Source organism: Numida meleagris, chromosome 14 (genome assembly GCF_002078875.1).
Source record: "Numida meleagris isolate 19003 breed g44 Domestic line chromosome 14, NumMel1.0, whole genome shotgun sequence".
NCBI lineage: Eukaryota > Metazoa > Chordata > Aves > Galliformes > Numididae > Numida > Numida meleagris.
In genome coordinates this window covers 6,480,282-6,490,243 of record NC_034422.1, presented here as the reverse complement: position 1 = coordinate 6,490,243, position 9,962 = coordinate 6,480,282, and the positions used below count along the sequence as shown (strand labels likewise).

Here is a 9,962-nt window from a genome sequence, read left to right as displayed (position 1 = left end):
ACGTCAGAAGAGTGCAGCTCAACAGGGGGCGGGGCGGAGTGAAGTCTCGCGAGATGTTGAACGCGCGCTGTTGGCGCCTCCCGCTGAGGCGTGGCGTGAGGAGCGCGGGCGGGGTTCTGCCCTCGGCGGGCGGACTGAACGACGAAGGAAAGGGAAGGCAACGCGAAGTTGTCCGTGTGCTCGAGTCTCTGCTTAGACTGCTACTACAAAGCGCTCCAAGAGAAGGTAGGGTCAGCGTTACTGAGACGAAAGTTATTTATTGTGAGCAGGTACAAAACGAGAGCGGGGAGAGCAGCTGAGAACCAGCCCGCGCCTCAGGTGTTCACCTCAGATTACCTCAGTAATGCACAGCTCTGCGCCTCGAGGCTCCTGAGGGGATATGTTATAAACCCACTGCTGGCCAGGCAAACGTCTACATGATTTTGGGGGTGGGGCAGGGAACACATTCATCAGTTACAGATGCAACAGGAGTACACCCACGCACCACGTTAGTGCTGAAGTAATTGTATTTGGTATTTTAAAAAGCTAAAGCCCAGTAATATTTTTAACAAAAGCTCCTTCAGGCACCTTGTAAAGAATAGTTTCTTAATGCAGAATTACGTATTTTCTGTTTAAGTTTTGTGTGTTAGGCGAAGAGGTTTCCTTGCTTTGTATCTCATGAAGCTGGTGTTTCCAAGCACGTGAAGGCTGCTGTCCTACTTTAGGAGTTCTTCTGTGGAATTTTGATTGTCACCTAGAGAAGACAAAAGTCACACGTTACTTTCTTGCGGGCTATGTTTGGTTATGTTCAGTTATGCTCCGTTGAGGGCTGCGAGGCAGCAGCATCTCCCTGGGGTGAACCAGAGGTCGGTGTGTTGCTACCTGGGAGTGCCTCGGTTTGGGGGTCTCTCTGACTCATTGGAGGGGTGCAAGTGGACACTCTCATTTGTTGTCACCTGGAGCTCCTACAGCACACGAAGCCCTGAACCATTGCACGCCTTGATGGTGAACCGCATGCTCACCATCTCTGCCAAGAGCTCTGTCACAATTTAAACATTGCAGCTGCAGGCAGGCAGTGTGACGGCCCTTCTGCCTTGCCTTATGAGAAATTACTCATTCTGCACCAACAGGATTGCCCAATGCCTGGAATGCTTCCCCAGCCTTGGGGAACTGAGGGCGTGTCAACTCAGGATAGTGGTGCTAAGGGGTGGTGTTCACTACTCGAATTCCCCCTCTTGAGTGATGAGTGCGTCTGCAAGTTTGCACCCACATAAACTGACGTGCACCCCCCAGTGCAGGCTCTCTCTGGTCTCCACGAAGTAAGTTTGCAGAGAAGCCAACACACCTGCTTTATTTACAGGGAGAGACAGCTAAACAGTGCCAAGTGGTGCAGGCAACGGGGAACCTATCAGTCAGGTCACGCATCCTTACTTTTTTCAGCTGTATAAAACGGGACTAGCTTTCTGTTTTAAATACAGTTACATGGAGTTTTGTTTGTGGTTACTTCAGAAGTGCAGCTCCAAGTTTGCTTAAAGTATCAGAAGGAACTGCAGCTCTCTGGCCAGCCTAAACCAATAGATACAAAGACAATTTGGAGCTTTGGGAGGTACTCAGATACAGGAATACTCACGTTTTTCACCTCTACGTATGCCTCCAGACCATATTCTCCTAGTTCTCTCCCATTCCCAGATGCTTTGTAGCCACCAAATGGAGCTTGTGCACCAAACACATCATAGCAGTTTACCCTGAAAAGGAAACCAAGAGTTAAGAACCTCTTGTTTACCCCTGTAGGGTAATGAAGAGCTCTTTCACAGCAGATGTCTGTTTACAGCAGAGAGATGGCTGAATTTCTGGGCACAATTTCCATATTTGTTAGTTATCTTAGTCAACAGAATTACTCAGTACTGGAACCTTATCTTCATCAACCAGGAAACAGAACACCATGAAATTAGTTCACATCTTGCATCACATAACCAAGTATCTGGATTGTTACCCACATCTTTGAAGGAAATGCGATTAAAAAAATGATATCAGGTTCACCCAATATACTTAAAAATAAAATAGTGAGATACTGGATCTCCAAAATCCCTTGTGCTAAAACAGCAAAATGTGGCAAAGTACTGACTTCAGCATAATCTTCAGCATGGCTTCAGAATACAGAATAGTATCGGTGGCACAGCTGAGACTGTAGAGATGTGCTTGATGATCTAATCACTGCTGGCACCAGAGTTCCACAGTAGCTGTTGTCATTGCCAGCTGCAGCACTGGACTTCTTTTTCCCCGTCCCATTTGCTAATTCGCAGTGGGAGAATGGAAGCTTATTATAGCTACATTTCACCAAGACTCAGTGTTGCAGTTGAAGGTCTGACATTACATTCTGTGAGGATCCAAAGCAGACACAGGCTATCAAAGAGCAATCTCAGTGGGAAATCAGAGCTCAAGAAAGCTTCCAGCAGTTTAAGGAGAAGGAAGTGGCAAGGCTCACCAGACTGTTCCAGCTCGCAGGGCCTGAGACACGTGGTTTGCCTTGTCAAGATCCTTTGTAAAGACTGCTGCTGCTAGACCGTACTTGGAGTCATTTGCTCTCTCAATTACTTCCTCAATTGTTTTAAACTTCATAATCTGCATGACAGGCCCAAATATCTGCAAAATCCAAACAGATCACGTGAAAAAGTCTGTACATTGAGCCCAGGAGAGGCTGTTGTTGACACTGGAGTTACACCTGTATCTTAGAAGTTACACATGTGGCCACTTCCCATGTTACAAAGCACCCGGCATGTAATGAGGACCGAAGTTCTCTGTGGTGACTTTCTAAGAAGTGCCAAATTTCCATTTCTGTTCTCAGGTAACGGATGTCTGGTGCTTGTAGGCATGGATCATTTTGCAGCGGAGGGTGCAAAATGACAAAGTGGAGAGAAACTGACAGGTGCTGCAGGCCTCACCTCCTCTCTGGCAATTGTCATGTTGTCCTGCACGTCGCCAAAGACAGTGGGCTGGACGAAATAGCCACGCTCTGCAGCAGGGTTGCCACCACACAGCAGTTTGGCTCCTTCACGCTTCCCAGTACTGATGTAACCAAGGATCTTCTTAAACTGCTCTTCATCCACCTAAGAGCCATCGGGACAGGCAGATCAGTTTGATATTTGCTGGGGGTAAAAAAGGATGTGACTGCAACCTGCTCTGCGTGCGGCTGTGCTCGTTTCAACAGACTGCCAAACCGGCTTCAAAGGGAGATGATAATTTTTAAATGCTGCTTTCAAGTGTGGGGTTTTGGAATAATCAGAATGCTTAATGAACTTCTCCCTCCTGCACAAGGAAGTAATGGGCACGGTTCAAAGGAGATTAATGAGGAGAATGGAGGATACCTTTCATTCTAACCTAGTGATGCACAGTTACTTGGGATTGGGTTATTTAATGAGATAATGGCTCGTGACATTTCTTGCTCTCACCTGAGGTCCCTGCTCAGTTTTAAAGTCAAACGGGTTTCCAACCACCCTGGACTTGGCCTTCTCAACACTCCTCTCCACGAACTCATTATATATATCCTCCTGGACATATGTTCGGGATCCTGCGCAGCAGCACTGCCCTTGGTTGAAGAAGAGGGCAAAATGGGCTTGATCCACAGCCCAGTCCACTGGAATTGAGGAGAGAAAAAAGTAAATAAACAAAACCAACCCGAGAGACTTTTTTGAACAATGATTGTGCACAGCCAGGTGGTGTCAGAGCTGGAGAATCACACAACATAGGAGGGGTTTCTTTTCCTCTAGCTCTGCTTGCAGCAAGCCAATGTGAATGGTACAGATCAAGTATTATGCTAGCAGGTGCTTACTGTCAGCATCAGACATGATTATATTCGGACTCTTTCCTCCGAGCTCCAGTGTCACCCTTTTTAGGTTACTCTCTGCTGCAGCTTTCTGGATCAGGTGCCCAACCTGCATCATGAGAAGAAGAGGTATTAGGGATTACCTCCAGCATACAGCAGCACCTGTTTTAGATCACATGTTTTAGATTTCAGTCAGCAGTTTAATAGTAATCCCTTCATTGTCAGGGCTTTGAGGGAACAACTGAAGCCTGCCCACAATTTCACCTCTAGTACAAGGAAAACAATAGTAAATGTTCTAAAGAAAGCACCTAAAAGGAGCCTTATGTAAAGTAAAATTGTCACACCCTGAAGTCAGCTGTATTTTTCAAAGTAAGTTGTAGAAGTTATGCCCCTCCAGTATTTTGTACAAAAGATGTATTGCAGCAATGAGATGCTCTTTATGTCCCACAGGCTTAAAGATTTGTCTTCCTTTACCTCTGTGGAGCCGGTGAAGGCCACTTTATCTACATCCATGTGGGCAGAGATAGCAGCTCCTGCAGTGGGCCCATAGCCAGGGATGATGTTCACCACGCCTGGTGGGAATCCAGCCTGCAGGATCAAAGATTACACATACACTCATCTGTTAGCAGTGCTCCAATATGCCTCCCACAGAGAACAGCATTTCCTATCTCACTTTCATTTCCCATGTCTTCAGTTCTAATGCTTAGTTTGTGAGAACCAGGACAATTCCTCTCCCCGCCGTGCATCACAGACATAGCTTGGAGATGTATTCTAATTTTCTAAGCACCCTAAAGTTGTTACTTTAACTTCAGAGTCCTTCCCTAAATCGAGGATGCCTTCTGCATGCATATGTATGGAGACAAGGATGTTTGGTTATTTGTTTTTTGCTAAAGCAAATGCTAGGATATCTGAGACAATTCAGTCTTCCTTCGGATCAGACAACTCTTCTCTGTCCCTGTCACATGCCCTGTGGAGCTCATCAGTTGGGCTGTATTACCCTGAATCCAGCAGTGATAGTGAGTCAGCCGACAGAACCCAGCCTCTTCTCTCACCTCTTTGATCAGATGAGCTACATAGAGAGCACTCAGGGGGGTTTGCTCTGCCACTTTCATCACAACCACATTCCCAGTAGCCAGGGCAGGCCCAAGTTTCCATGCTTGCATCAATAGCGGGAAGTTCCACTGGAAAACAGAAATATTTTCTGGTCTGAGTTTGAATGTTGCCCATTAATGAGTAAGTAACCAGTGAGCTTCGTTCAGATCTGCAGGTGCAGCACCTATGGAAGCACTCTGTGATCCCTCCCTAGCTGCTCATCTGAGTTTGGCTCCTTTTCAGGCACTGCCTTCTGCTTGTCCAGGAAAACTGGACTCTGAACTGTGAAGCCTCTTAGTGCTACTACAAAACCACAGCTCTTTTGTAATTAATCTTTACTGTCTGTTTAGCCATTACATTTCTCTTTTGAGGTGTTTTGAAAGAAAGCCTTTGTAATGACAGAGCAGGGCTTGCAGACCTGAAAGGCGTTAACGTTCAGCTCTTGCACAACTGCAAATACAAAAAGCATGCAAATACTGCACACAGCGACCAGAGTCTGGCTACTCCTGTAAGCAGATATCACTGTCTGTGGACCTGGCATCCATTTGGCCTTGTTGTTCACAAACCACCTTGCTGTGCTTGCTACCAGTTACAGAAAAAAGATTCGTTACATAAAACTGAATTGCGTGTGCTAGTTCTCTGTTTCCTCATCACGCAAACTACTTCCTAGCATTAGAATCCGAAGTCTGAACAGTGCCTCTGAGCTGGACAACTCCTATAAAGAGGTTTATGTTCTTTTTTTTATTTGCAGCAGCAGGAAATACAACATAAATCTTGCACGTAGCCCATGAAATCGACAAGTAGTTCATTGCTGGCAGAGCAAAGTAACAGCCCTCCCAGCTGGTGCAAGTACAACTTTGTTTTTACCATCTGAAGGAAGCTGAGCTTAGCACAACAGATAATAACTTGCATTTTAAGACAACTCCTCTTCATAACACTGAATTCCTGAAATACCACCGGACCTACTGATACATTTTACTCACTGGGATTATCTGTCCACAAACTCCCACTGGCTCATGTCTGGTGTAACAGAAGAAGTCTCCATCTAAAGGGATGGTTTTGCCATGGAATTTATCAGACCAGCCTGCAAAGTACCTGGCAAGAATAAAGTTTGGGTCAGTGAATTTAAAATGAGTCTCTTGTCACTACAAAACAAGAAACGTTCCTTCAGCTATTTGGTTTCCTCCCTTCTTCAGTCACTTCCTAAAGCACATACTGACACAAGGGTTTCCCAGGAAGGTGATTATAAGAGCGGACAATAAATACAAACATTTGTCTCTCGCGTGTTTGCTAGAGATTTGCATGGCATATATTCTGTCATTTGTGTACTGCATTACAGTTATTAGCATTAATAATGCTAATCCTGTATATACGTACATAAAGCAAAGCCTTTGGGGAAGTGACAAGAATTAGTTTCATTCTTAATTACAAAAAAAAAAAAAAGGAAGGAAAAAAGGTAGAAACAGTCGGAAGGGGTCAGCTCCAGCCTTGTCAGCCACAGTGCCCCACTCACAGCAATCTGCTCTCTGTGTGTGCAGAGGTTCAACCACCGCAGGCCAGCTGAGTTACCATGCTGTCAGCACAGCCTCCACACCTACCTGAGGCATTTGACAACCATGTCCAAATCCACCAAGTAGGAAATAGAGTAAGGTTTGCCATTATCCAGAGTTTCAAGTGCCTACAAATGCAATGAGATGGGGACAATCACACATACCCATTCAGATTTGGTTCTGTTTGCTATTTGGATTGGTTCTGCGTGTTGGCCTTTTAGCTTTCGGGTTCCCCAAACTACTTCCCTCCCCATCTTTTGCAGCTCTCTCAGTTTTCGCTATGGCCGAAATCTCCACCCCACCCTATGGGTACAAACCACCCCATCTGTGCCTCCCTTTGCCCCAGGTTAGGGACCACAGGTTGCAGTATGTACCGCCAGATACGCCCGGTCCCTCTCAATCAGGTCAGCAAGACGATTCAGCAGCTTCCCCCGGTGCGAAGCATCCATCCTCCTCCAAGGCGAGCCCAGCTGGAAAGCTGCCCTGGCTGCCTTAACAGCCTTGTCCACATCTGCCTGTGGAGGAGTCCGGGCAAGAGCATGAGAAAGGGGTAACCAGCTCCCTTGTTCCTTCCCAAAATACAACTAAAGCCCTCCCTGGACTCCAGGAGAAAACATGGCACCAATGGCTGCTAATGACCGCCTTGCTGGGACAAGGACTTTCTGCCTCCACAGCTGAATGAATCATTGCAAGACACGCACCAGTCCCAGAGCTGTGGAGCTCACAGGGTGCAGCCCCTGGACCACTCATCCCAGGAGCATCAGCCCCAGCAGCGCCACGCAGCAGTGCAGCTTCTGTGCACAGCTTTCCTGCTGCCTGCATCCCCGGGGACGGGGGAGCTGAACAGATGGGTGCAGCAGCTGCACAGCCACCACCTGTGCTTATGCTGTTATTTCAGCTATGTGGAGCGCAAATATTGGCAGGTTATTTCCACGATCTCATCTGCTGGGTTGATATTTACATCCTAGTGTAGGGCAAAGAAAAACCTCCAGCAGTCTGCTTTTGACACTTTTTCAGGATTAGATTTCACCAGTATATTTTTCCTTGATCACGTATCTCTAATCCATCATCCCGTCCTGTCAGGACTGTCATTTGTTTCTAGTTGGTTTTCTGTTCTGGCTTGCTGTAAGACAAGTCACTCCACCATAGACAAGCAAATAACAATGGGGCTTCCTTTGTTCACCTCCCCCTTGGGGAATACAGACAAGCATGCAGGCTGTAGGATGAGCGCCAGATTGCTGCGGAACAGAACCTTTGCTCTGACACAGACTCCTAGGAGGGCCTTACCTAACTCATAGAACAGTTAGCTCACTCTCTCAAGTTTCCTTGGGCTGGAGACAGTCTTCCACTACATACATACATACATACAGCACAATGGAGCTGTCCAGGTGAATACAAACGTTTTGTCTCCTCCCAAGCCGTGACTCTGGATCCCATTCCTGCCACAGCACCCACAGCCGGACAGGGGCCGCGTTCAGCCCTGCCTGCCTCAGCAGCATCCACCCACAGCTGCTCCCAGACCTCCCAGTTGGTGGACAGAGGCAAAGCCGGAGGATTTTATGGAAGCTGTAGTCAAGGAAGGGCATAAGCAGCACTTGACATAGTATTTGTGTAGATCTGGCATTTATTACGGCAAACACGGCACTTGGCAGAGCTGTACGGGGGGAGATCAGTTCACGTGTCCCACTGCAACTGAACGGATCTCATCGAGAGAACATTTACCTTATCGCCCTCAGCAACCTGGCAGATAACTTCTCCTGTTGCTGGATTGATAGTTGGGAAGGTTTTCTTACTGATTGCATCATGCCATTCGTTATTTATGAAAATCTGTAACAAAGCGAGCAAATTGGCGTTACACTTTAGATCCAAACCTAGGAGGAATCGGTAAGAGCTTTATTTGTTTGATGGCATATAAGCAGGCTGTTGAATTAAAGGGACGTGGCTTGCTAGGACTCCAAAGTGGCACTGATAGGAAGGAGATATGTTAGCCTAGAAGCGTGCAACAAAAGACAGCCTCGAGTTAGCGAAAAGAATCCAAATCTCAGCAAACGACACGTGAAGTGGCAGCGGTTCCTGCCTTGCTGGGTCCTTGCAGCACCTGGCTGGAGCCGGACACGGGGAGCCTCGGGACAGCGGGACAACGCTTCAGGCACCGATCGCACGCTGGATCTTGCGCGCAGCACTACAACTGCTGCAGCATTTCCCTGATCGGCCCATTTCAGGCACCCCGCGTAGCCGAGCACTTAGCTCTCAGTCAGAACAGGCGCCGACAGCAGCTGCCGAGCACCGGTTTCTCCCCACGAACACGAGCTCGCTTCCCCACGCAGGGCAGCGCGCGGGCCGCCCGGAGCTGGGCCTCCTCTCCGCAGCCCTCGCCATCCCGCCCCGTGTCCCGGCCGTCCCGCCCCGGGGCCGCGCTTCCCCACGGGTGCCAGAGCCGGGCCCCGCGCCGCTCCCGGGCCTCGGAGCTCTCCGCCGCCCCGGAGAGCGCGCTGCCCGGCCCTACCTTGTTGTAGGCGATCTCTGGGCTCGGGTTGGGTGCGGGGATGGGGGAGGCGGCGGCGGCCGAGAGCTGCCGGGCCGGGCCGCGGCAGAGCCGGGAGGCGAACCCCACTGCCCGCAACATCGCTGCGCTGCGCCAGGCCCCGCTCCGCCGAGCCTCACCGCCCTCCCCCGGCGCTGCCCGGCCCCGCTCCGCCCCGCCGCCCCGCCTCGGCACCGTCCCGTGTCGGCGCGGCTCGGCAGGGCTTCGGGCCTGCCCATTTGCGTCGGTCGGATGGGTGGACCTCGGCCCAACTTCATTTGGTTCGGCACAGTTTGGCGTGGCCCATGTCGGTTCAGTTGATTTCGGACCCACGTGGCACAGATGGGACAGCACAGCCAAGGTACACGTGCACTGGGGATGCACATCTCAGCAGTGTCTGGCACGGGGACCTCTATTCACCTGGACAGGCTGCCCTTAGTGGCACACAGGAATCTAAAAAAACCCCATTGCATATAGGGGAAGCAAATCAAAGCCAGCAAAGCACTCTCACAGCAGGATGATTGCTCAGTGTATGCAAATGAATGCTTGGCAAAAATTGCTTATTCTAACAATGGTTAAATATCTTGTCTGCTTCTTTGTTTGAGATATCTTGTATGATTTCATCAGACTTAGGTCCAGAAAAATTAATATGCCACAGAGATATTCTGAAGTTACCATCACCATCACTAAGGAAAGTACGGACTGAAAAATGTGAGGAGTATTTAATCTCCAAAATACACTTGCTCAGGGCTAAGCTCTCATTGTGCTCTCAGCTGTTCCATGCAGCTCTCTGCTGTCCTGTGCATGACTTCTGCTGATACCTGGATGGACAACCAATGACGTGGGGCTTAAATGACATCTGTGTCTTAATACTTTTTTTTGCTCCTCTTAAGCACGTCCCTTCCTATCCCTGGGGCTTAGCAGACAAGCCTGGCAATGCAGAAATCCCATGCAATGAAGGAAATGCCTCCAAAGAGACTCGGCCTCAAACCTT

General features: G+C 48.8%; 1 protein-coding gene across 1 annotated transcript; it reads right to left on the bottom strand.

The window, feature by feature from the left end:
- Positions 238-9,140, bottom strand: ALDH2 (aldehyde dehydrogenase 2 family (mitochondrial)). The gene is made up of 13 exons (XM_021413392.1): positions 8,951-9,140; positions 8,167-8,271; positions 6,819-6,959; positions 6,493-6,572; positions 5,878-5,989; positions 4,855-4,983; positions 4,277-4,390; positions 3,809-3,911; positions 3,429-3,613; positions 2,922-3,086; positions 2,465-2,622; positions 1,610-1,724; positions 238-733 (listed from the first exon to the last, which is right to left on the bottom strand). The coding sequence occupies exons 1-13, from the start codon at positions 9,068-9,070 to the stop codon at positions 701-703; spliced, it is 1,560 nt and encodes a 519-aa protein (XP_021269067.1). The 5' UTR covers positions 9,071-9,140; the 3' UTR covers positions 238-700.